The sequence below is a fragment of the Periplaneta americana genome, chromosome 15 (genome assembly GCF_040183065.1).
Source record: "Periplaneta americana isolate PAMFEO1 chromosome 15, P.americana_PAMFEO1_priV1, whole genome shotgun sequence".
Lineage (NCBI taxonomy): Eukaryota > Metazoa > Arthropoda > Insecta > Blattodea > Blattidae > Periplaneta > Periplaneta americana.
The window spans coordinates 13,294,778-13,321,347 of NC_091131.1; the positions used below are offsets into that span (position 1 = coordinate 13,294,778).

The following is a 26,570-nucleotide window of genomic DNA, read 5'->3' on the forward strand; positions in this document are numbered from 1 at the left end:
ACATTACATAACGAACATAGCCGCCTGAAAAGTTGAGTTTTTGAAAAAAAATGTTACTACTCTACTGTATTTTGATAAATTCCGTAAAAGTGATGATCAAACTGAAAATCGTAATATCGTATTTCCCTACAACATAAATGGATACACTACTTTTCTCTCCTCCTATACCTAGTAAAATGATTTGTTTACATATTGCACTAGTAACATGAAACTCCTGTAATGGAAGGGGGCAACAGTGTTTCCGAGTATAGCCAGGTTAATGTTAAAAATGTTGGTAAAAATAAAGTGATGTCCCTGTACAATTTTCATTAAAAAATTTATGAAGTTTAAACTACATAAGGATATATGCACGTGAACGATCACAAATATTATCAGAAAATGCAGGCTCTAAATTTTTAAACATTTTATAGCGAAACAAACTCACAATTGGACAAAAATTACAAGGTACCACAACAAGATTTATTAGAACTTAAATATTTGATAATAGTACATTATGCAACGAGCCTATAAAGGTAGTAATTAAGACGCGAGCATGTTTATGAAACGAGCGCAAGCGAGTTTCATAATTTTCATACGAGCGTCTTAATTACCATTATAGGAAAGTTTCATACCACTTTTTATGCTCGACCATATTTCTAACTTGAAATTATTCATAAGTATTCATGTTATTCTTATCTGACTGAGGAGCGGAACTCACCTTGTGCAATACCTCGTGAATTGTGAGATGTGCGCAGACGCGAAAGTATTGATTTTTTCCGAGAAACAAATGTCGACATTGACCTTGATATAATCTAGAGAGTAAAATAAACATTAATCTTGATATAACCTTGAAATTGAATTAGACATTGAAAAACGAGATGACAAATTGAATTTATTTGAATATTATTTACAATTAACGCTAATTGTTATAGTAACATAACTGACTTTATTTCAAATATAGGTGATCTATTGTGCAATTGGTGAAATGAATTTGCAGGAATGTGCTTTGTGAAAGGCTGGAAGATGACGGTGAATTGATGTTAATTTGTGTGTTGTTTTTTTCGACTGAGTTTAATATTGTATTTGAGATTTCAATTTTATTTTGGATCGATTCTTCAACATATCCTTCTGCGACAGTATTGGATTTCCAGCCTCCGTGACGTTTCGCTAGTTGTCTTTCGATTGCATATCCGAGAATAATCGATACTTGCGCCTTCATATTGCTACAATGGTATTTTCTGATTGGTGGAACACCTGAACTTTAATGAATAGGTATGCTTTAATGAGGTGCATTAAAGGGCTGCTACCAGGTGTATAATTACTACATTTCGGCATGGTCGAGCATAAAAGTATAAAAAAGGTTACTAATAATATTTTATGCTCGATCATGCCAAAATGTAGTAATTATACACCTGGTAGCAGACCTTTAATGCATGTCATTAAAGTAAACCAACTCATTAAAGTACAGGTGTTCAGCCAATGCCAACTCAGCTTACAGGTGTTCAGCCAATGACAAGTCAGCTTTGTACCGTTATAAAAGCGCAAGTATCATTATTCTCGGATATGCGATCGAAAGAGAATTAGCGAAAAGTCACGGAGGCTGGAAATCCAATACTGTCGCAGAAGGTTATGTTCTGTTACTATAATAATTAGCGTTAATTGTAAATAATAGTCAAATAAATTCAATTTGTCATCTCGTTTTTCAATGTCGAATTCAATAACCAAGGTTGTATCAAGTTTAACGGGATTACATCAAGGTCAATGACATTATTGTTCCTCGGAAAAAATCAATACTTTCGCGTCTGCGCACATCTCACAATTCACGACCTAGAACAAGGTCACTTCCGATCTTGTCAGATACAAATAAAATGTATACATCTGAATAATTTCAAGTTAGAAATATGTTCGAGCATAAAAAGTCGCATGAAACTTGCCTATAATGGTAATTAAGACGCTCGTATGAAAATTATGAAACTCGCTTGCGCTCGTTTCATAAACAACCATACTTGCGTCTTAATTACTATCATTATAAGCTCGTTGCATAATGTACTATTAAACTACATGAACATGCCTATAATACTATTATCTGTACTACATTTGGTGCCATTTTTTAAATTATATTTTTAGATACAGAGTGATTAAAAAGGTTGGTGCAAAAATAAAGCTGATTTATTCATAACTGAGCGAACTTTACGCTATAGATCTGTGACATTTATAACTTCCACAATTTTAGCCTATTAATCTGAAACTTTTACCGCATATTTCTTACAATGTGGACATGCAGTACACAGATTTTCACTTCGATATTCCAATTAGTTTACTTATACGGGGTGGACAAAATAAAACTGGTCCGCGAAAATATATATGAAATATATGAATTTATGTGTGAAACACTGACGTGGAAATTACCCTGACAATGCAGAAAACCGTGATTTCGATGCATCTTCTGTGATGTTCATTAATAAAGGTCAGACTTAAACAGTCTTATAACAATAAATAAATAAATAAATAAATAAATATATATATATATATATATATATATACTGGCTTTTAAGGAACCTGGAGGTTCATTGCCGCCCTCACATAAGCCCGCCATTGGTCCCTATCCTGAGCAAGATTAATCCAGTCCCTACCATCATATCCTATATATACAATATAAATATAAATATAAATATTACAGATTTTTCCGGCCAGTTTTATTTTTCCCACCCTGTAGGTAATTTTTGTTCCATTTTTTTAAATACTGAATTACTTTTTGAGAAAAAAGTATTACCTTTTTAGTTTTTAATTTTTCAATTTTTTATCACATTCTCAACACATGGTGATTTGGATACTTTCAGTAACAGAAGAAAGCACATGTGTCAGTTTACTTCACACGCTTTTGTGGACTTCTGTGCAAAATTTCACTGAGATTAGAGAAAAACTGCATTTATTAGAGCATTTTGAAGTTACAAGATGTTGAAAATTGGAAAATCGATAAAACGAGTATCAGCATGTATATGATATATAGCCCACTATCGATATTCTTTCTTCCTACACAGGTCTACCACACACTTTTTTTCCCTACATAACAGCGCAAAATATGAACTGAATGAAAAGTAAAATTAGTTAGGATGAAGAACAAAGTCCGTCAGAATAACAGCTTAGTGTCAGTTTAAAGGACTGTTGTTCCACGCACTCGCTGGTCCCTTTAAATTCGTCCTGAGGGACTTTAAATTTACATAGGATCAGAATAAACACAGATTTTGAAAACGGAAACATTATTTTTTTTTAGAACTAAAAACAAAATTTCCATTTTTTAATGGTTTTCTCCGATATTTTCATCGATCCATAGTTTTAACACAACTGTATTACCATGAAAAGACTGTGCACTACAAAAGCTTGATTTGAGCCTCTTTGGTGACACGACAGATGTAGAGACGGTACTCCAGTTCTGTCCAGACTCATACCAGCATGTACTCGGGTATTTATTCCACTGCTATGTGATGCATCGCTTCAGGTCGTTCAGATTCTGTGGCATGGGGGCGACACACGAAGTCCTTGGTATATCCCCACAGAAAGAAGTCCCGGGTTAAGTCTGGCGATCGTGGAGGCCAGAGTGACATTAGTTTGTTGTATTACAGAGGTAACTTCATGTTCATGAAGCCAGCGTTGTCGGAGGTGTCCATCATCTACACGCTGCCCTTCAGCACGACGGTGTGGTTCACATATGCTGCCGTTGTAACGATATTAACGGTGGCGCTAGTGTACTCGATGCGGGCGGAGCAGTCCATGATGCCTAACAGGAAATACATACCTGTGAGATGGAGCGACGCAGCTCTGGACTCCCTGGGCATTGTCTGCCAGCAAGGTGAACCTATTTCAACCAAACTTTCTGTCACTAAAATGAACTGTTAATTTATGTAACAAACCTCCTACATCTATATTAAGTATTAAATTACATAATTCTGATTGTTGTCTTATACAGTGTAAATGTCCGCTTATTAAAGAGTCTCTGAAGTTAAGTATTTAGGCATAATTTTCGATAGTCATTTAAAATGGAACCAACACATTAATTACCTTTGTAATAAATTACGTAAAATAATATATTATTTTGTTTTATTGAGGAATTACTTGCAAATAAGTTTATTACTCACAATATATTTAACTTTATTTCAATCGGTAATTATGTATGGAATTATAGGATGGGGTAGCTCATTTAAATCCAATTTTAATCCATCTTATTTATTACACAAAAAAATAATTAAAATATGTCTTCATAAACCTATTGATTTCCCATCCCAAAATTTGTTTCTAGACTTTAATGTACTTAACGTAAGACAAATTTATTATATTGTATTAATAAAATTCATACATAAAAATCGAAATAGTTTTGAATTGTATTCTCATAGTTATGAAACAAAAGGTATGAATTCTTTAAGATTGTTTGAAACAAAATGCAACACTGTTACAGTATTTAATCATAGTAGTAATTTAGGCCCAAGAATATATAACAAATTTATATTTAAATATCCTAATGTTGTCAATTCTAATAGTTCTAGTATTAAATTTAAAAAGTTATGTACGGATTTTATAAAAATTGAAAAATTGTAAATTTAAATTTATATACTATAATTGCAAATTGTATTGTATAATTATTAATTTCAATTCAGGAATCCGCCCCTGAGCACGAGTTCTACTCTTTCAGGGGCGAGCTAAAGTTTCTTTGTATATTTTGTATTTTATGTTTCAATTATTAGCAAAATAATAAATAAATAAATAAATAAATTTGGATGAGTAAATAACGACTCCACTGTAGTTAGGTTAGGTTAGATTAGATTAGGTTTGGTTGGGTTAGATTAGATTAGATTAGGTTTGGTTAGGTAAGGTTGTGTTAACATGAGAAAGTTTTCACACCATCTGGTCCGCTAACGGTTAACGCTATGTTGACGTCAGTACTGACGTATATGGTGACGTATGTTCACGTTAGTAAAACTTCGGAAAAGAATCGCAAGGGATCGGTACACGTGTTCTGTGTTTGGTTCTACATCAGCGGTGACCAAAGCTCGAACGGCAGTGATTACACGTGAGAGACAGTCTAAGAAGTAAGGAGACGGGAGAGGTACATGGCATGAAAGCTACAACCAGTGGTGGTTCGTGCACTGACATTGAGTTCTTCATCAACCCCGCGAATAAAATTCGTAAGCATTGCTGTATCAGTAATGTCACTACTGTTGTCTGGAACCAATTAAAATATATATACAAATTTCCTTGCTTTTTTAAATATTCGTCATGGACACAATGAGAAATTTCCTGAATTCTCTTCTGGATATTTAGTCGAGAAATGCGCAGTTTTCAAAATTAATTAACAACTTTCATTGGACAAATTATTTCGGCCACCTTGATCATTACGCTTTTATAAAACTCTCCTCCTTAGGAAGGCTTAAGAGAACGAGCTGTTTCGTTGGCCACTAGATAGCTGCTTCCTTACATTTATTTAAGTCATCTTTCTCTTCATGACGATGATTTAAGGCTGATTTCAGTTCTTGGAGTTTACTATTATTATTATTATTATTATTATTACTCCGTTAAGAGGGAAGTATATATGATATTCTTATTGAATTTGGTATTCCCAAGAAACTAGCTCGATTAATTAAAATGTGTCTCAGTGATACATACACCAGAGTCCGTATAGGTCAGTTTCTATCTCATGCTTTTCCAATTCACTGCGGGCTAAAGCAGGGAGATGCACTATCACCTTTACTTTTTAACTTTGCTCTAGAATATGCCATTAGGAAAGTTCAGGATAACACGCAGGGTTTGGAATTGAACGGGTTACTTCAGCTTCTTGTCTATGCGGATGACGTGAATATATTAGGAGAAAATCCACAAACGATTAGGGAAAACACGGGAATTTTACTGGAAGCAAGTAAAGAGATAGGTTTGGAAGTAAATCCCGAAAAGACAAAATTTATGATTATGTCTCGTGACCAGAATATTGTACGAAATGGAAATATAAAAATTGGAGATTTATCCTTCGAAGAGGTGGAAAAATTCAAATATCTTGGAGCAACAGTAACAAATGTAAATGACACTCGGGAGGAAATTAAACGCAAAATAAATATAGGAAATGCGTGTTATTATTCGGTTGAGAAGCTTTTATCATCCAGTCTGCTGTCAAAAAATCTGAAAGTTAGAATTTATAAAACAGTTATATTACCGGTTCTTCTGTATGGTTGTGAAACTTGGACTCTCACTCTGAGAGAGGAACATAGGTTCAGGGTGTTTGAGAATAAGGTGCTTAGGAAAATATTTGGGGCTAAGCGGGATGAAGTTACAGGAGAATGGAGAAAGTTACACAACGTAGAACTGCACGCATTGTATTCTTCACCTGACATAATTAGGAACATTAAATCCAGACGTTTGAGATGGGCAGGGCATGTAGCACGAATGGGCGAATCCAGAAATGCATATAGAGAGTTAGTTGGGAGACCGGAGGGAAAAAGACCTTTAGGGAGGCCAAGACGTGGGTGGGAGGATAATATTAAAATGGATTTGAGGGAGGTGGGATATGATGATAGAGACTGGATTAATATTGCACAGGATAGGGACCAATGGCGGGCTTATGTGAGGGCGGCAATGAACCTTCGGGGTCCTTGAAAGCCCTTTGTAAATAAGTATTATTATTATTATTATTATTATTATTATTATTATTAAATAACTAGTATATAACTCATAATAGTCATCAAAAGATTAAAAAAGAAATTAAAATGGAGATATGGGTTAGTAATTATTTTATCATTGAAGGGAAGATGTAGGCTTATATATTGATGACGTATATAAGAATTATGGTAAGACTTTCTGATAAATAATAATAATAATAATAATAATAATAATAATAATAATAATAATAATAATAATAATAATAATATTCCTGTTATGCCTGTGTATTCAGGGTAATGCCCTGTAATGTCGCTTCTATATACTACTACTAATTGAACCATTGAGAAAGCAACATATTACATTTTCTCCGACAGAACAGCGAATAAATTCCTCTTCCCATCCTGTACGAAACCTTCTGTTCCTGCTAGAGACAGAGGGTTTGTAGAGCGACATGGTACCGACACTGCTTACCTTCAGTACGTGAGCGAGACAGAGAACAATGTACAGGAAACTCCTCTTACTAGTATGAATGTCTTTGATTACACGATTTAATCACGATACCCAGTTTGGTCACCGCTGCTCTACATGCATATGTGAGCAAACATTCTAGAAAATGAACTCCAATAAGAGTGACGATTGCTCTAAATTGATAGATGAACATCTGATTTCCCTCCTCAGGCTATACGCCCAATATACTGAAAATGGTGAAGAAAAAAGAATGCAGAGATATGATTCATTTTGTAGTTAAATCTAATTATAGGAGTGATTTTCCTTTATATTACCATGAACAGTTAGATTTGTTTGTTTTAGTTTCATTATGAGATGAATATAGTCAGTTTCACTTAAACTGGAAGTTATGTACCTTTATACTTTTAAAAAGCTTACGAATGCTTTAATTTGTAGAAACAATCATGTTATGCATGCTAAAACGAATTCAAAGTTAAGGTTTTTAATCTGATTGTTTATAGCAATATGTTTTGAAGGGAAATATTTGCGTAATTTTATTCATGACTATAATTTCCCTAATCTGCTAAGACTACAACAAGAATATGTTTTGTTTAAACATTTAGTATCATCAGTAACTAATGGAATTTAAATGAGAAATTGTGAATTTAAGTATTTCCAAATATTTTTTCTTACATTTAAACGCATTGTATTCGTTTACATATCATTACAAAGGGTCCACGGAAAGAACATGCCAAGTCACTTTTCTTACTTTTACAGGAGAGCATTTCTTAACTTTAATACACTGATTAGACGTCATTAGTTTACGTCAAATTTAGTTTAAGTTACCATGTTATATCGCAGGCATTTTGCTATTTTGATTTTCTAGAAAGACAGTTCACTTTATGGGCTAGCATATGGGACCAGAAAGCAAGTAAAAACAAAAAGTAAAATATTACCATGGCAACTAAAACTTAGTCAAAAAACAAGGTACAACAAAAATGTAAGGAAAAAGTGTTTGATGTCGCTGTAATGCACGTACTCGCATGTTGCAGGCGCTTCTCAGAGCCCAGTGAACCCCTCTTCGAGGATCGTATTCATCTTTCTGCTGCTCTTGTCCGTGTTTCTGCTGACGTCATACTCGGCCATCATCGTGTCGCTGCTGCAGACTACGAGTAACGCCATCAACACCATCCCGGAGCTCATGGACAGCGGGTTCACGCTGAGCATGCGCAATATATCCTATAGCACTGCCTTCGTTAATGTAAGTTGACAACATTATAGCGCTTTCAGAATAAGAAGGCATATGGCCTAAGCCAATTGAGTGCTAGCAGCAGTGCGACGTTGTCACACGGTGCACGAGACGTGGAAGGTAGAGACAACAGATAAGGGCAGAAATATCGGTTGCAGCTCATTGCAGCGAGCGGGTGGGTCGAGATCTGTTCCTTCATTATGTGTAATATTTAAATATAATTACTGTTACTGAAGTAATATTCATCTCAATCGTTATTACTTCTTCGCTTCATAGATCAGTAGATTTTAGAGGCACTAACTTTCGAAATAAAGTGACAGATATGTACAAATTTACTATGCTAATTTCAGACAAAGAATGTCTTAATTAAAAAAAAAAAAAAGAATGCTGCATATTGTATTGCACTATCTGACATGTTGAAATACTCTCCTGAAAAAATTGAGGGCGAGAATATTTATCCTTATGTTCAGACTTCCTTGTACAGCAATGTTGAATTTATTATTGTTTATTTCTCCAGAGGAAAGATGAGATAAAGTTTGTTTGTAGGGGCAGCCTACGAATCTAGCGATATTAAAACGTAAACTTACTGTATCTGTAGATACGTAATTTAGTATTGATATTGAAGTTGAAAAGTATTTTATTTTTCCTCTGCTAAATGAAGCCTATTTAATTTAATTTAATTCTCAAGCTTATACCTACCTACGGGTCCAGGGTTCTATATTCCCGTTACGAATCTGGTTATAATGCAACGTAAGCATAATATGTGATCATACATAATTCAGTATTCATACTGAAACTGTAGATTATTTTATTTTTCTCTGTTAAAATAAGTCTATCTAATTTAATTTTATTCTCTAACTTTTACGTATCTAGAGGTTCTGGGTTCTATAGTCTGGCTAAGAATCCGACTATAAGAATATAAGCATATCTGTAGGCCTAATTCAGTACTCATATTGAAATTGAAGATTACTTTCTTTTACTTTGTTAAATAAAGCCTATCTAAAATTTCATTTAATCCTCAAGCTTATACCTACCTAGAGGTCCAGAGTTCTATGTTCTATCACTCTGGCGTGGGCAGTATAAGCCTACGAGTGAAGGTAGTTATATATAAGTGAATATGAAAATCGTAACCCAATAATATCGTTAATATATTGAAGGTAAATTTGTATATTAAAAAAAGGTATATAATGTAATATATTATATACAACGCAAAGTTTTTAAAATAGAAACTGAGTTTTGGAATTATAAAATCTCCTCGTTTCTAGCATTCCTGTAGTTGTTTATTTTTTTAGTAGGTTATTTTACGACGCTTTATCAACATCTTAGGTTATTTAGCGTTTCAATTAGATGGTGATAATGCCGGTGAAATGAGTCCGGGGTTCAGCACCGAAAGTTACCCAGAATTTGCTCATATTGGGTTGAGGGAAAACCCCGGAAAAACCTGAACCAGGTAACTTGCCCCGACCGGAAATCGAACCCGCCTGGTTTCGCGGCCAGACTGTTGTTAATACTCTTCGTATAATTCATCGAAAAAGAAGCAGGAGTGTTTATGTTTGCAATATCAACCAAGCAGTATTTCGTCTTATACCATGTATAATATTCCAATGAAAAGTGAAAATCGTATCCGTGGTTATTCTCACCTTTCTTCTCGCTTTCCATGTTCTATAATGTCACTGCTAACACATACTACTAATATAGTCTATTTAAAATATCGTACGATGAAGTAATACACGATTCTAAAAATCGTCAAATAATTAACACGTTTTGCGTTATTTTCCAGGAGAGGTAAATATAGGTAGCCTACAGTATACCACCTATTTGAATTATCTCTTTGCCCTGTCCGAGAATACGAGATAATGTATGTACTTCTAAACCACACGCCTCTGCAGTCAGATTCTTTGTTTCTAAAAAAAAAAATAACACGCATTGCATCATAAGCTAGTCCTTCAGAAAAAATTATAATACAGAAAATACAATACTCCTCGTCTGCGAGTGTAGGACTATCCTTTTGCGTATAACAGATGAAACACCAGAGCCAATTGCAATCTCTTCAAGAGCCATTGTTACGGTAAGTTACACATCACACAAGAGAAAACAGCCCACATCTGAATTTGAAAATAAACAGAATCTATCTTCGTTTATAGAAAGGGACTGCAGAGCAAAATATGTTGTATATTGTAGGTTGGATATCTCTGTTTAGTCTTAAAGCGATAACACGCGAACCAGTTGACATACAATTGCCATTCTTATACTGTTGGATTCAGAATTCGGAGCTCTATCGAATGCCATAGCTTAAAATTCATTCCTAGCCATAAGTATTGTGCGCGCAAGAAATAAACTAATACGCGACGCTTCAGCGAGACTTCGCGACGATTTAACTAGGCAACACCGCTTCACTGTCACTGGCTAGTCGACATAGACCGGCCTGAACTAGCTCCGCCTTATATGCCTTCTTATTCTGAAAGCGCTTTAAATCCGTAGACAACGTGTAAGAAAAGACGGGCAGAGTTTTGTAATTGCAGTACTGTCGTCCACCTTCATGGTGAGAATAAAATTATAATGATTGCAGTAATAATAATGAGGGTGAGGAATGACAGCGAGGATGATGTTGATGACGATGAGTATGGTATGACGATGACGACGGCGATGATAATGAATGTAACTACCAATGATGACCATCCAACTGATGACGATGACAACTGATAATAACGATGACGGCTGATGATAACGACAATGATAATGGCGATGATAACTGATGAAAAAATGATGAAGATACAACGGCGATTCACAATGTCGATGACAAAACTGATGATGACGATGACAAAACTAATGACGACGATGACAAAACTGATGACGATGACAGTACTGATGACGATGATGACAAAACTGATGACGATGACAATACTGATGACGACGGTGACAAAACTGATGACGACGGTGACAATACTGATGACGATGACAATACTGATGACGACGATGACAAAACTGATGACGATGACAATACTGATGACAACGATGACAACTAATGACGATGACAAAACTGATGACGACGATGACAAAACTAATGACGACGATGACAATACTGATGACGACGATAACAAAACTGATGACGATGACAAAACTAATGATGATAATACTGATGACGACGATGATAGTACTGATGACGACGATAACAGAACTGATGACAATGACAAAACTGATGACGACGATGACAACTGATGACGATGATAACTGATGACGACGATGACAAAACTGATGACGACGATGACAACTGATGACGATGATAACTGATGACGACGATGACAAAACTGATGACGATGGCAGTACTGATGACGACGATGACAAAACTGATGACGATGACAACTGATGACGATGATAACTGATGACGATGACAAAACTGATGACGACGATGACAACTGATGACGATGATAACTGATGACGACGATGACAAAACTGATGACGATGGCAGTACTGATGACGACGATGACAAAACTGATGACGATGACAACTGATGACGATGATAACTGATGACGACGATGACAAAACTGATGACGATGATAACTGATGACGACGATGACAAAACTGATGACGACGATGACAACTGATGACGACGACAGTACTGATGACGACGATGACAAAACTGATGACAATGACAATACTGATGACGACGATGACAGTACTGATGACGACAATGACAACTGATTACGACTATAGAAATAGCAATGATTATAACAATGTGAACGACTGATAATGTCGATGACAAAATTGATAACCATTGTGACATCCACTCATGATGATATCAACGCCGATGACAATGACGATGATGGTAACTGATGACGACGACTAATAATGATGATGGCGATGACGACTGACGATGATATGCTATGCCAACGCCGATGATTATGACTGTGGGAACGATTGATGATACTAACGTCGATGATAATGATGATTGCAACTACAGCTGACGATAAATCGTGATAATATAAACGCCCATGGTAATGAAGATGATGAAGAATGATACCAACGATCATAATGATGACTGACGATGACGATACGAATGCCGATGATTATGACGATGGCTACGATAGGTGATAACGATGACGACGGATAATAATACTAGAGAAGAAGATAATAATGACGACTGATTGTGATATCAACTCCGAAGACAATGACGATGACAAATTATGATAACGAATATTATGACAGATGATGACGATACCAACTCCGATGACAATGACGATGACGAATTATGATAACGAAGATTATAATGATGACAGATGATGACGATAGCAACTCAGATGGCAATGACGATGACGAATTATGGTAACGAAGATTATAATGATGAGAGATGATGATACCAACTCCGATGACATGACGATGACGAATTATGATAACGAAGATTATAATGATGACAGATGATGACGATAGCAACTCAGATGGCAATGACGATGACGAATTATGGTAACGAAGATTATAATGATGAGAGATGATGATACCAACTCCGATGACATGACGATGACGAATTATGATAACGAAGATTATAATGATGACAGATGATGACGATAGCAACTCAGATGGCAATGACGATGACGAATTATGATAACGAAGATTATAATGATGACAGATGATGATACCAACTCCGATGACATGACGATGACGAATTATGATAACGAAGATTATAATGATGACAGATGATGATGATAATAATAATAATAATAATAATAATAATAATAATAATAATAATTTTACGATACTAACTCCGATGACAATGCCGATGAAAACGATTAATGATATGAACGAGATCATAATGAAGGTTATTTACGATGACGGCACCAATGCAAACTATGATGATAGTGCTTGAGAACTGTCTGTTGTTGCAGGATACGAACGACCCGGATGTGAAGAGGCTGTACTTCGAGAAGCTGTACACGCAGCCGCCTGAAAAAGCATTCACGACGCTGGAGGTAGGGGTGGCCAACATCCGCAAAGGCCTGCACGCGTTCCAAGGAGACGCGGATGCGTACAAGTTCATAAGCGACACCATGGAGGAGCACGAGAAGTGTCGCTTCAAGGAGATCGTGTTCTTCGTCACCAACTCGCTGGGCTATCCCGTCAGGAAGGGCTCGCCCTACAAGGAGCTCATCGCCAGGAAGTGAGTGCAACAGATGGACGGGGACATTAATGTCCAAGTTTAGTCTTTGCCATAGTCTGTTATTGGTCTAACTCTCTTCACATACGTTGTGATGTGATATTTCCTACGTCTTTGCCCGCACAGCACAAAAGTATGCATAATAGTTTTAACGCCTGCAGTAATGTGTTTCGACTGCACGCACAGCGAGGGAGGCAGAGAAGTTGCCGCACAATCACGGCGTTTTCGTGTACAGTGCAGGACCAGTAGTCACTCTGTACGCACGGAGGTGGGTTTACATAGTCCTTAATGGGCTATTCCATATGAAATCGATCAGTAAAAAACCTCGCATTTTTTTATATTCTACTTTTTTCCCTATTTATACAAGGTGCTGAGGACAGTGCATTTGCAAAAACATACTATGAAAGTCAAACGGTTTTCGTGTTGTTGAGCGACAGATTTAGCGTATTTTAGAAAAACAAGCCTCTTTCAGTACTCAGAACTCTGGAACCATTTACTGCAGAACATTGAACGGGAGCTCATTTTGAAGCTGACATTTGGTAGGTTATGATAAGAAGTAATACTTACTTTTATTGTATACAGAGAGACAGATAATCTGATTTTACTTACTTTTAGGCTCTTTGCCCATTTGTAAAAATGGGAAAAATATTGAGAAAAAAACCTTGCATTATTAAGAGGGATTCGGCATTGTTTGCTTAGTGTCACGGCAATAAGTTTCGAGGGTATTAAATAAATTATTTTCACACGCCTGGACTTGAACGGCGCAGTACAGCACGCACTTGCCGAGAGATGAGATAAGCGAGATAAGCGAGCATTGGGCGTCATTTTACTCCTGTGTTTATGAAAACCTGTGGTAAAGCTAGCCCTGCTATGCGCTACTAGACGAAACATCACGTGTTTGTCTCCTGGCCTTGCTTGCCTAGGCTAGCTCCTGCCTCACAGTCAGCTGGTTAGCTCACGCGCGTATTATTTATTTTCTTTATTTGATATTTTCAATACTTCCTTATTAACGTTGCACCAGTAAAAAATATGTTTATTTGTACTTTCAATTCATTCATTCATTCATTCATTCATTCATTCATTCATTCATTCATTCATTCATTCATTCATTCATTCATTCATTTATTTTATTCCATAGATCTTACATGAGCAATGAAGCTTTAAGATGTGGAACATGTCAACATTTTACAATATTACAATTACAATTTTTACAAATTTTTATAGTTTTACAATTTAGTAATTTTCTACAATTTTTACAATGTTGTACAATTTTTTTACATTTTGGCGAGATGTAGTGAGATGAGATGAGGTCCGAGGATTCGCCAAAATATTACCCGGCATTTGCCTTTTCGGTGGGGGAAACCTCGGAAAAACCCAACCAGGTAATCAAATCAAAGGGGGTAATCAAATCAAAGGTGTTGATGCCAAGGACTCGCCATAGACCATCCGGCTTGAGTACCACGGCTGTGGAAAACCTCCGAAGAAACCAAAGTCCAAAGGGGGATCCAACCCAAGCCCGAACGCAGCTCCGGAACAGCAGCCCATTGCAGTGCATTGAAGACTGTTATACATGAATAATTCAATGCGGAATTTAACCATATATTTTAAAAATATTTTTTCCTGGCTAAAGGTGTCTTAATGAGGAAAAATCTAAATTTCTCCATTTCCATAAAAAGTAAGAAAAACTGTTTATATGTGAATATAAACTTTAATTTCTCAGCATCAAAATAAACCATGATTTTGATCATTGGGTCAAAGGGTTTCGGAGCCACAACAGTTTAAAGTTGCTAATTTTATGAAAATACGATGAATTAAAATATTTTTAATTTAAACACTATGAAGTTCTGATGCCTCAAACTTTATACAAAGCACTGTATTACAGTTGTCAACGGACAGAAAAAGTTTCATTGTTTTTAAAAATTGCAAGGTCAATTTTCTCTATATCTCGGTCGATTTGAGATGGAATAGTCCAGATGGACGACACAAAAGTATGCATGATAGTTTTAACGCCTGCAGTAATGTGTTTCGATAGCACGCACAGCGAGGGAGACAGAGAAATTGCCGAACAATCACGGCGTTTTCGTGGACAGTTCAGGACCAGTAATCACTCTGTAGGCACGGAGGTGGGTTTACATAGAGTCCTTAATATAATAAATGGCTGCCGTAGCACGGCGTCTGGCTCCGGGGCGTCAGTCAAGCATGACCCGGTAAAATGCTGCCTACAACGGCGGAGTCAGAGATGCATTGTGTATCTTACCTTACAGCAGATGTTGTTGTTGTTTTCTAATGCCAAGCGTTTGACAATAAAGTCATTTGACTTCTTGCACTCCAATATTTTTCAAAGATATTATCATGACCAGCCACTGAAGCACAGATTTTGAGATGTTCCGAATCCATTTCTTGGTTTGAGTTGCACAATGGGCAGTTAGGGGACTGATATATTCCAATTCTATGCAGGTGTTTGGTCAAACAATCGTGGCCTGTTGCCATTCTAAATGCAGCTACAGTCGATTTTCGTGGTAAATCGGGAATTAACTGTGGATTTTGATGCAGAGAGTTCCATTTTTTCCTTTGAGATTGTGTTATCAAATTTTGTTTGTTGAAGTCTAAGTATGTAGATTTAATAAATCTTTTCATAGAGTAATACGTAGATTTAGTAACAGGTCTGTAAGTAGCAGTGCTGCCCTTCTTTGCTAAAGCATCCGCATTCTCGTTTCCCAGGATTCCACTATGGGATGGTATCCATTGGAATACAATTCTTTTATTGAGTGATATTAATTGAGAGAGCATTTTAGTTATTTCTGCTGTTTGAGATGAAGGTGTGTGTTTAGAGACTATTGATAGAATAGCTGCTTTGGAGTCTGACAATATAACTACACTCTTAAATTTATTGATGTGGCATAGAAGATTCCTGAGACTTTCACTTATTGCAATGATTTCTCCATCAAAACTTGTTGTTCCATATCCATGAGATCTATAAAGTGAGAAGAGACAGCACGTAACACCTGCACTGGCACCTTGTTCTCTGGAGATCAAGGATCCTTCGGTGTATAAATGAAGCCAGTTTTGTGGAGAGTACCTAATATTAATTGTCTCTAAAGACAATTGTTTCATTATTTCACTGTTTACTTCTGATTTCAGAATTTATTCTGTTAAATTTAGATTATATTCTATATTTAATAATGTTTATGCTCGACCATGCCGAAATGTAGTAATTATACACCTGGTAGCAGTCCTTTAATGCATGTCATTAAAGTATACCTATTCATTAAAGTTCAGGTTTTCGATTATTCTCGGATATGCAATCGAAAGACAACTAGGGAAACGTCACGAAGGCTGGAAATCCAATACTGTCGCAGAAGGTTATGTTCTGTTACTATAATAATTAGCGTTAATTGTAAATAATATTCATATAAATTCAATTTGTCATCTCGTTTTTCAATGTCGAATTCAATTTCAACGTTATATCAAGATTAATTTTTATCTTACTCTCTAGATTATATCAAGGTCGTCGACATTCGTTTCCCGGAAAAAAATCAATACTTTCGCGTCTGCGCACATCTCACAATTTATGAGGTAGGCTATTGCACTCACTCGCATAACAATAACATGAATACTTATGAATAATTTCAAGTTAGAAATATGGTCGAGCATAAAAAGTTGTATGAAACTTGCCTATAATGGTAATTAAGACGCTCGTATGAAAATTATGAAACTCGCTTGCGCTCGTTTCATAAACATCCTCCCGTCTTAATTACTGCCATTATAGGCTCGTTGCATAATGTACTATAAAGGGTTGGTTTAATTTGTAAGTTTTCTTTTAAATTCGGGATATTGATTCTGTTTTAATTCTTGAACCATAGATATGAAACTTACAGCAGGTGTAGAAATTGCCCTTCTTCTTCTCGTATACAAGTTTTATATCGCGAGTATATGTTGTCATTCACTAGTATGATCTCCAATTCATGATCAATATAGCAATGTGACTTGTGAATTTCTATAATAGGTGGCTTTTTCCATCAGCGAGAAATGTGAAAATTCTTCAATATTAATGTAGTTTTCGATTTTCATTTTGTAACTCTTTTACTCGTATTGGTTTAAAATTTGGTACGAAATATTTATTAATTCATTTATTCTGATAGAGTTAAGGCCATGAGGCCTTCTCTTCCACACTACCACAAGTGACCAGTGAATTGTGGACCAGCCTTTAATTGAACAGTTCGATGCCAGCTCTTAAATAAATGTCCAATACGTATGATGTACAGCAGTGATGCCAAAGCAAGCGATTTTTCTGACCTTGACGTCGTGCGTAGGCATTAGGCGCTAGGTATGCTAGGAGGAATATGCAGCCTGTTGGATTAAGAAAACAGTGGTGCACAAACTTCAAACGGAACGTGAAATTTTATGTCGTTATTTTTATATGACTTCTTTCTGTTTGTTATTTTATATATTGTCTGTAAAACAAAAATACTAACACCTACTTCTTAGCCTAATATTGCAGTTGTGTTTTAAACGTTAATAACATAACAAAGAGTAAAGAAGGAACATTCACACAAATTCCATAATATCTACAACTATATTGTACTAAGTGAATTAAACACATCATTCATAAAGAAAGTGTTATCCCAAAGAAAGACACTGAATATTACATGATAAATTGAAATTGACATTGATGGTATCTTTAGCCTTATAAAACTAATCAAAACAATATTAGAGTACAAAGTAAAGTTGTCTAGGTATAGGCTATGTTTTAACTGTAACTAATATTACATAATAAAACTCTTATCGCATTATGCTTTTAGGTGATATTGGTGAGCAACTTTCTGTTATGAGAATATTAAATTATCTCGAAATCTGCTGAAGCTATAGAGCTGACGTTTTACCAACACATAGGCACATATCTTTTGTTTGTGGTGTAACTGTATTTTTGCTTTGTTAATTCATTTCCTTACAAACATTTTCCATGCGAATATTTTCAAACATTTTAATACACTATGTTCAGTAATACGTATTTACGATATATTAGATTTACAAAAACATTGTTTTAGTAGCTGTAAGGCTACTAAACAAACATATCTGAAAAAGTCATTTTTCTGTAAAAAATTTGAGAAACTATTCCTTTTGAATAAAAAAGTAAACTTGTGAAAAATGAGCATTAAAATTAAAACTTACATACTTATCAGACAAATCTAAAAATTAACATGGATACAGTTTTAATAAGTTCTCTTCCCTTTATCTATTGAATCAGTGCTGGCCATCCCTGAATATAGCTCGACCAAGCGGCATATACTACCTCTTTCGTCTGTCTCTTTCCTTTCAGCTGTAAAGCGCTCAGGCTCTCCTGGGCTCTAAAGCGCGCGCTTGCTCCTGTGGGCATCAATTGACATCATTGATGTACAGAAACGCACTGCCTAATCAGTAATCATGTTTATTTGATATCTCGAGAACTTTATGTGTTAAAAGAATGAAACTTTTTTTTCCATTTGAAGAACATTCCATGAAATTTTATCGGTTTCTTTCTGAGACACTTCATTTAACATAAAATTATAATGTTGATGATTTTAGTGCTGATGATGATGATAATGATGATGATGATGATATGGTTTGATATGGAAGATGACGGTGATGGTGGTAGCAATAGTATAGTTGTGATGGTAGAAAAGATGATAATAGTAATGGTCACAAAACTGAGGCATGAACGTTTTGTCGATGTTTTCAGGGGTCGCTGGCTGACTGAGGTAGGATTCACTGACTTCGAGTACAAGCGCTGGTACAACCAGAAGCCCAAGTGCGTGGACAACAGTCAGGGGTTCGTGAGCGTGCGCATCCAGGACTTCTACCCGACTCTAGTGGTACTCGCCTACGGCATCCTGCTCTCTTTCGTGGTTCTCTTCTTCGAAGTATTGCACCACAAGGCGCAGAGCAGGTTGCATCGAGGGGAGGGACGCACTGTTCCTCCACCGCGGAAGGAGAGGAGAGTCATAGCAGTGCAGGACGTGCAGCACAAGTGGCTTAACTGAAGAGGACGCCTTCATTTGTTTCTCTTGTTGCGAGAAAGAGTTCAGTTTGATTTAGGGTCGTATTCATAGACGAGGCTTTGGACCAAAGTAGACTTTGGAAAGTACGAAGTCACCATTTCCCTATTCACAGACGACACTTTGAGAAAGTAAACTTCAATGGTGACTTTACTTCGAAGTCGCCGAAAATCTAGACTTTGACTTTGACTTTCGTTCGTGACGAAAGGAAAATGGCTGATATTTGGGAAATTGTTGAATTTGCCGAGAATATTGAAGACATCTAAGAGATTATTAAAGCTGTTCATGTTCCTTAGCGTATTATTATAGATTATAAATTCAAATCGAGGTATAAATTTCATAAACAGACAGTATTAAATATCCTCGTCATGTTTCAACTTTCATTGATGAATAATCAAAGAGGATTATCTGTTCCACCATTAAATAATACAACTTATTTGATCGCGATTTTACGCTATAGGTAAGGATTAATAGCTTAATATTGATTCTTACTATTTAATTCTATAGAGGCTAGGTTTGAAGGATTATTTTACTGGAAGCAAGTAAAGAGATAGGTTTGGAAGTAAATCCCGTAAAGACTAAGTATATGATTATGTCTCGTGACCAGAATATTGTACGAAATGGAAATATAAAAATTGGAAATTTATCTTTTGAAGAGGTGGAGAAGTTCAAATATCTTGGAGCAACAGTAACAAATATAAATTATATTCGGGAGGAAATTAAACACAGAATAAATATGGGAAATGCCTGTTATTATTCGGTTGAGAAGCTTTTATCATCCAGTCTCCTGTCCAAAAATCTGAAAGTTAGAATTTATAAAACAGTTATATTACCGGTTGTTCTTTATGGTTGTGAAACTTGGACTCTCACTTTGGGAGAGGAACATAGGTTAAGGATGTTTGAGATTAAGGTGCTTAGGAAAATATTTGGGGCTAAGGGGGATGAAGTTACAGGAGAATGGAGAAAGTTACACAACACAGAACTGCACGCATTGTATTCTTCACCTGACATAATTAGGAACATTAAATACAGACGTTTGAGATAGGCAGGGCATGTAGCACATATGGACAAATCCAGAAATGCATATAGAGTGTTAGTTGGGAGACCGAGGGAAAAAGACCTTTGGGAAGGCCGAGACGTAGATGGGAGGATAATATTAAAATGGATTTGAGGGAGGTGGGATATGATGATAGAGACTGGATTAATCTTGCTCAGGATAGGGACCAATGGCGGGCTTATGTGAGGGCGGCAATGAACCTCCGGGATCCTTAAAAGCCAGTAAGTAAGTAAGTAAGTAAGTAAGTAAGTAAGTAAGTAAGTAAGAGGATAGGTTATACAGTGGAAATGCAGTTAATTTATAATCCTTGCGGTCGTCATAATGTTTTCTGCATATTGATTTCAGATAATTTTCAAGTAGTTTATGCAGACATGTAGGGAGTAGCTCTGCCAACTGTCAGCACGATAATATGTCTCTTTCATAGTCTGTTATTGGTAGAATCTTACCTTCCATATCTTCATAACAAAATTATTTTACAATGGAATAATTTCAGAGCTTAATGTGAAACTAACATAACTGCAATAGATGTTTTATTCACAACAAAATTCTTAACAGGCAATACTGTTTCAGATAAACTATACCATCACGTTTTGTAGTTATGAATTGTGTTATATACAAGACTGTTCGAACTGAGTTACGATTTTTTGTGGCCAGGTAGAAGAACAAATTATTATCGATTGGTGTAAAGACCTAAAAATGTCAATTTTTGTACTTACGTTAGTTTCACAATAAGCCCTCGAATAATATTATTCATATGTAAAACTGCAAGAACTATTAACAATTGCTTAACATGTACCGATGTTTAATTGTTTCATTGATTTGTGACTCAAAAGATGGCTTTGATTGTGGAAATGCCTACTCTGTTTCAACTATCTATTAATGTAATTCGTTTAGAAGGCAGTGATTTTGATTACCAACATTAGAACATGATCGTCAAAGTCAAAGTCTCAGAAGTATTGTCTATGAATAGGACTTTTAACAAAGTTAAATTTTATTACGAAAGTCGACTTTGGGAAGTCTTCCTCCAAAGTCTCGTTTATGAATACACACGAATCTAAGGCAGAAATTTTCTGCGTATTGTTGCCATGGATACAGCAGTTGGGTCATACATTCAGGAACAGTGATCGTTATAAGTGCATATTTAAATCAATCAAGCTCACTAGTAAACAAGACAGAAGCGCACAACATTTTCCTTCCCTCTTCACCAGACTGTTTGTCGTGGTGGAATTCTGTTCCAGACTGTCTGGGACACACTGAAACAGTCTTATCCTGTGTCGAACTGTCCCAGACGAAATTGTCACGTGAGAGACAGTATGTTCGATGCAATATGTTGAGGATGTTACATAAGTTCGCGGGAAAAAGATTATTGGAAAGAATACATTTCCTAATTTCAGGTCTACAGAACGACATCACACCTCTGAGATGCGACTCCTACGTATTTGAATCTCCTTAGCTTCTGGTCTTATAGGTAACAGATCCCATTTGTTTCTTAATTTAAGTTTTATATAAGTTTTATTTGATGTTTGCAGTAGTTAAATGTAAGTAGAAGATTTTTATAGTTTTGTGGAGGTTTTCTGAGGTAGTTTCTCAAAGCATGTGAACTTCCATCTTCCATCCCATTATTAATGCTACTGTCGTAAATAGTTCCTAAAACACGGTGCAAAGTTCCTTACAAATACAGCATACATACATCAGTGATGACGTCAGCAAAGGGATCCAGAACTTTCATTGTCATCGCGATATCTCTTGCTAAGCAGAGACAGATATGATTCTTATTTGAAGATTCGCTAAATTTACGACATTTAAATATTTTAATGTATTTTTAAATTCTCATTATATAAAAGGAGTTATGCAGCACAAATTATATTTGGAGACTTTAACGCAAGTAAAATTTTCGGCATCGGTGATAATAAGAAGGTGGTTTTGCTCTCTATGCGGAAGCTTTGTCACATTTTTGTCACATAGGGTTTTGGTGGGTTGGGGACAACTCGTCACAAAATATTGGTCACAGAGAGAATTCGTCATATAATTGAAATTCGTAACAGTGTACAATTGTTCATATGCTAATATTGGCCAGAAGAAAAATTTGGTAATATTGGCAATAATAAAATAAACATAAAAGTGTATGTTGTATTGATATGTTAGTCATTGTGTACAGACACCTTTACAGCTCAATTTGTTTTTCAAACAATGTATAACAACCAATAATTAATTTCTATGGTTGCCAGTAGGCCTACATCAGGCCAGTAGCCTGGAAGTAATTTGGAACTATGAAATTCGTTTCACAAAATCTAAAAGATACCATGACAAACTAATAGACTAATCTATATGTTCACGAGATACAGAAGAAATTCGCGAAGTGTTATCATTGTTCAAAATGAATTGGAGCGGATTACAATTGAAGCCAATAAGAAAATTACAAAAGAAAACAGTTGAAGTTGAAGTGCACAGGAACATTGATAGATTGAAAGGCGGCCACTCTACTACCCAAAATAAGCGGAATTGCGTTGACATAGACGGAAGAACTTTACGTATAGTTGAAAATTACCCGCAATAAAAGGCAGAAGGCACCATCATCCGGTACCTAAGAGCTATAGGCAGAACATTTTTGAAACCAATTGCAATTTACAGATTTTGAAACCAATTTAAATTCACGTAATATAGAGTTCTTCAGGCAATCATGATTTAATTTTTGTACCTCTGTGTCGAATTATGACGAATTGTCTATCTGTGACGAATTGAATGTTACGAATTGTGTCTGCGACTAATTTTCTGTGACGAATTGTTCGGAACCGAGTTTTTGTCACACAAATTTTTGTCACATAGTGCTTTGGTCAATATTAAATTTTTGTCACATGGGGTTTTGGTCACACATTATAGTTTTTCCATATGGTGTTTTGGTCACACATTACATTTTTGTACCTTGAGGTTTTGGCACAGTCTAGTATATACAGTCACGAAGGTCAATACATAGTAAATATGCATCCATAGTTAGTTGCTAACCACTAGGATCGCTACTATCGTCTCATCACAGACAATACGAAATAGTACCGGCACAGTTAGTTCCTAGTACCCTCACAACTCAAGCTTCGTGACTGTATATACTAGACTGGGTTTTGGTCATATATTATATTTTTCTCGGAGTGTTTTGGTCACACATTACATTTTTGTCACATGAGGTTTTGGTCACACATTACATTTTTGTCACAAGAGGTTTTGGTCACACATTTCATTTTGTCACATGACAATCATGAAGCTGTAACTAAGAATAATGAGATTAGAATAAGACTAACTTAATTTAAACTTAGTTGTAGTCTGTAACTAACTTCTGAATAAATTGTAATTTGAACTCTAGCATTCAGTATTTTATTATTACTAACACAACTACCACCTATGCACTTATCCAATGAGCAAAGGAACTGAAATACACTAACAGTGGTGATTATGGGTGATTAGTCTGCTCTCAAGAAAGCTGGAAGTTAGAATTTATACTACTGGTAGTTCTGTATGGTTGTGAAACTTAAATTTCACTTTGAGAGAGAAACAGAGGCTAAGGGCTGAAACAGAGCTTCCGGGCTAAGATGCCGTGGTCTACTGGTGCTGACGTTACCAGACGTTTCGTCTACTTCTACGGCAGACATCTTCATACCGGCATCTTAGCCCGGAAGCTCTGTTTCAACTAGACACCGGCCGTGAAAGCCTGCATGCTAAGAGGCTAAGGGCGTTTGAGAATTAAGTGCTTAGGAAAACATTTGGGGCTAAGAGGGATGAAGTTACAGGAGAATGGAGAAAGTTACACAACACAGAACTGCACGCATTGTATTCTTCACCTGACATAATTAGGAACATTAAATCCAGACGTTTAAGATAGGTAGGGTATGTAACAAGTATGGGTGAATCCAGAAATGCATATAGAGTGTTAGTTGAGAGACCGGAGGGAAAAAAGAACTTTGGGGAGGCCGAGACATAGATGGGAAGATAATATTAAAATGGATTTGAGGGAGGTGAGATATGATGATAGAGACTGGATTAATCTTGCTCAGGATAGGGACCATTGGCGGGCTTATGTGAGGGCGGCAATGAACCTCCGGGTTCTTTAAAGCCAGTAAGTAAGTAAATAAGTAAGTATAAGGCTCCCCAGTGTTGGAGGTCCCTATGCTTTTAAGATTGTCAAGTTACTGTGCTAATATTTTTCGTGACGTGTCTGGATTTCTCACTAGTTGATATTTCTATAGGTGGTAGATTTTATTATATTTCTCATAGTACATGACAGCACACAACCAAGCCCCCATCTAGTCAGAATAGGCTTTGACGGTAAAGAAAGTTTTGTACCATTTCCCTCAAGGTTCGCAGTCTGAGAGGTGATTTCAAAAATACTTTCTTCAGATGACAAGAGCCACATGAATCAACTCCGTCAATCTTATGTTAGATCCTCTTTATAACCGGTCCTCAAAGAGGATAAGAGGGTCTTTGATTTATCGGAAAAAGATTTTTTATAAATTTATAAATTATGAGAGACATGTACGGTTTTGTAAACAGATATTGAAGTTAGTCCCATTTAATGGTGTGTAAACATCGGGAGAAAGAGAAAATGATAGAGATAGAAAGATAGAAAGATAGAAAGATAGAAAGAGAGAGAAGAAATGAGGCCATCAAGAGTAAATTATAAATAAATAAAAAAAATATGACTTCACAATATTTGCAAAAAAAAAATCGTGATATTTTCTAGCAATCATGTAACGTTTATTTTTTTATTTCTCGAACTTAGAAAGAGTTGCTACATTTGACATTGCCTCGTATTCTCGGTATGTATTTGGTTTCATTATTAATAGCGGGGGTGTTTGACAAATGATCCAAGACGACAAGACAGATACAATCTATCACCCCCCCCCACAAAAATCTGGATCATATGACCGACCTGAGATTAATGTAAGAAGAAAGAATAAATACCTTTGCCATTCGACGAAGTTATATCATTCTTACGGTGCGATGCTATTTCTTCTTCTGAAATTGTGATGGAAGGAAAAGTTGTAACAGTGACAGACGTGAGTGACGTTTCATTTTACTGTAATTTGTGTGTCTGTTGTTTTCTATGTTTTGTTATGAAATATGTAGGCTAATTTCATTCCGAAATCACTTAAAACTTTAATAATAATCCGTGGCGCTACAGCCCGTGAAGGGCCTAGACCGACCAGCCGGCTGCTGGCCTCACGCCCAAATGCCGAAGCAGAGGTGGACGATCATCCAACCAGAATGGAGGTTCGTGTGGTTGGCACGATGATCCCCCCAGGCGTTATAGCTGGTATTCGCAACCGGATTTCGTTACCTATTGTAGCTCCCCAAGTGCATCACGATGCTGGATGGGCACCGGTCCCATACACTGGCCGAAATTTCATGAGAAAATTTCTTCCCCCATGAGGACTCGAACCAGCGCGCATTCCGTAACGCGAGTCCTAGGCAGGATGCCTTAGATCGCGACGCCACGGCGCGGGACGTTTTCATATGTTAGTTTTTGCATTTCCATAGTTACCATTTTGATCGTCCACCTCTGCTTCGATATGTGGCCGTGAGGTCAGCAGAATGCTGGTCGATCTTGGACCCTTAAGGGCTGTAGCACCACTGATGATGATGATGACGATTATTATTATTATTACTATAATTAATTTATTATTAATTTATTATTATTATTATTATTATTATTATTAATTACTTACTTACTTACTGGCTTTTAAGGAACCCGGAGGTTCATTGCCGCCCTCACATAAGCCCGCCATTGGTCCCTATCCTGAGCAAGATTAATCCAGTCTCTATCATCATACCCTACCTCCCTCAAATCCATTTTAATATTATCTTCCCATCTACGTCTCGGCCTCCCCAAAGGTCTTTTTCCCTCCGGCCTCCTAACTAACACTCTATATGCATTTCTGGATTCGCCTATACGTGCTACATGCCCTGCCTATCGCAAACGTCTGGATTTAATGTTCCTAATTAGGTCAGGTGAAGAATATAATG

General features: G+C 36.3%; 1 protein-coding gene across 1 annotated transcript; it reads left to right on the forward strand.

Moving 5' to 3' along the window:
- Positions 1-3,438: 3,438 nt before the first annotated feature.
- On the forward strand, positions 3,439-23,912 carry LOC138714653 (ionotropic receptor 75a-like). The gene is made up of 4 exons (XM_069846716.1): positions 3,439-3,829; positions 8,121-8,329; positions 13,198-13,469; positions 19,186-23,912. The coding sequence occupies exons 1-4, from the start codon at positions 3,613-3,615 to the stop codon at positions 19,484-19,486; spliced, it is 999 nt and encodes a 332-aa protein (XP_069702817.1). The 5' UTR covers positions 3,439-3,612; the 3' UTR covers positions 19,487-23,912.
- Positions 23,913-26,570: the final 2,658 nt, after the last annotated feature.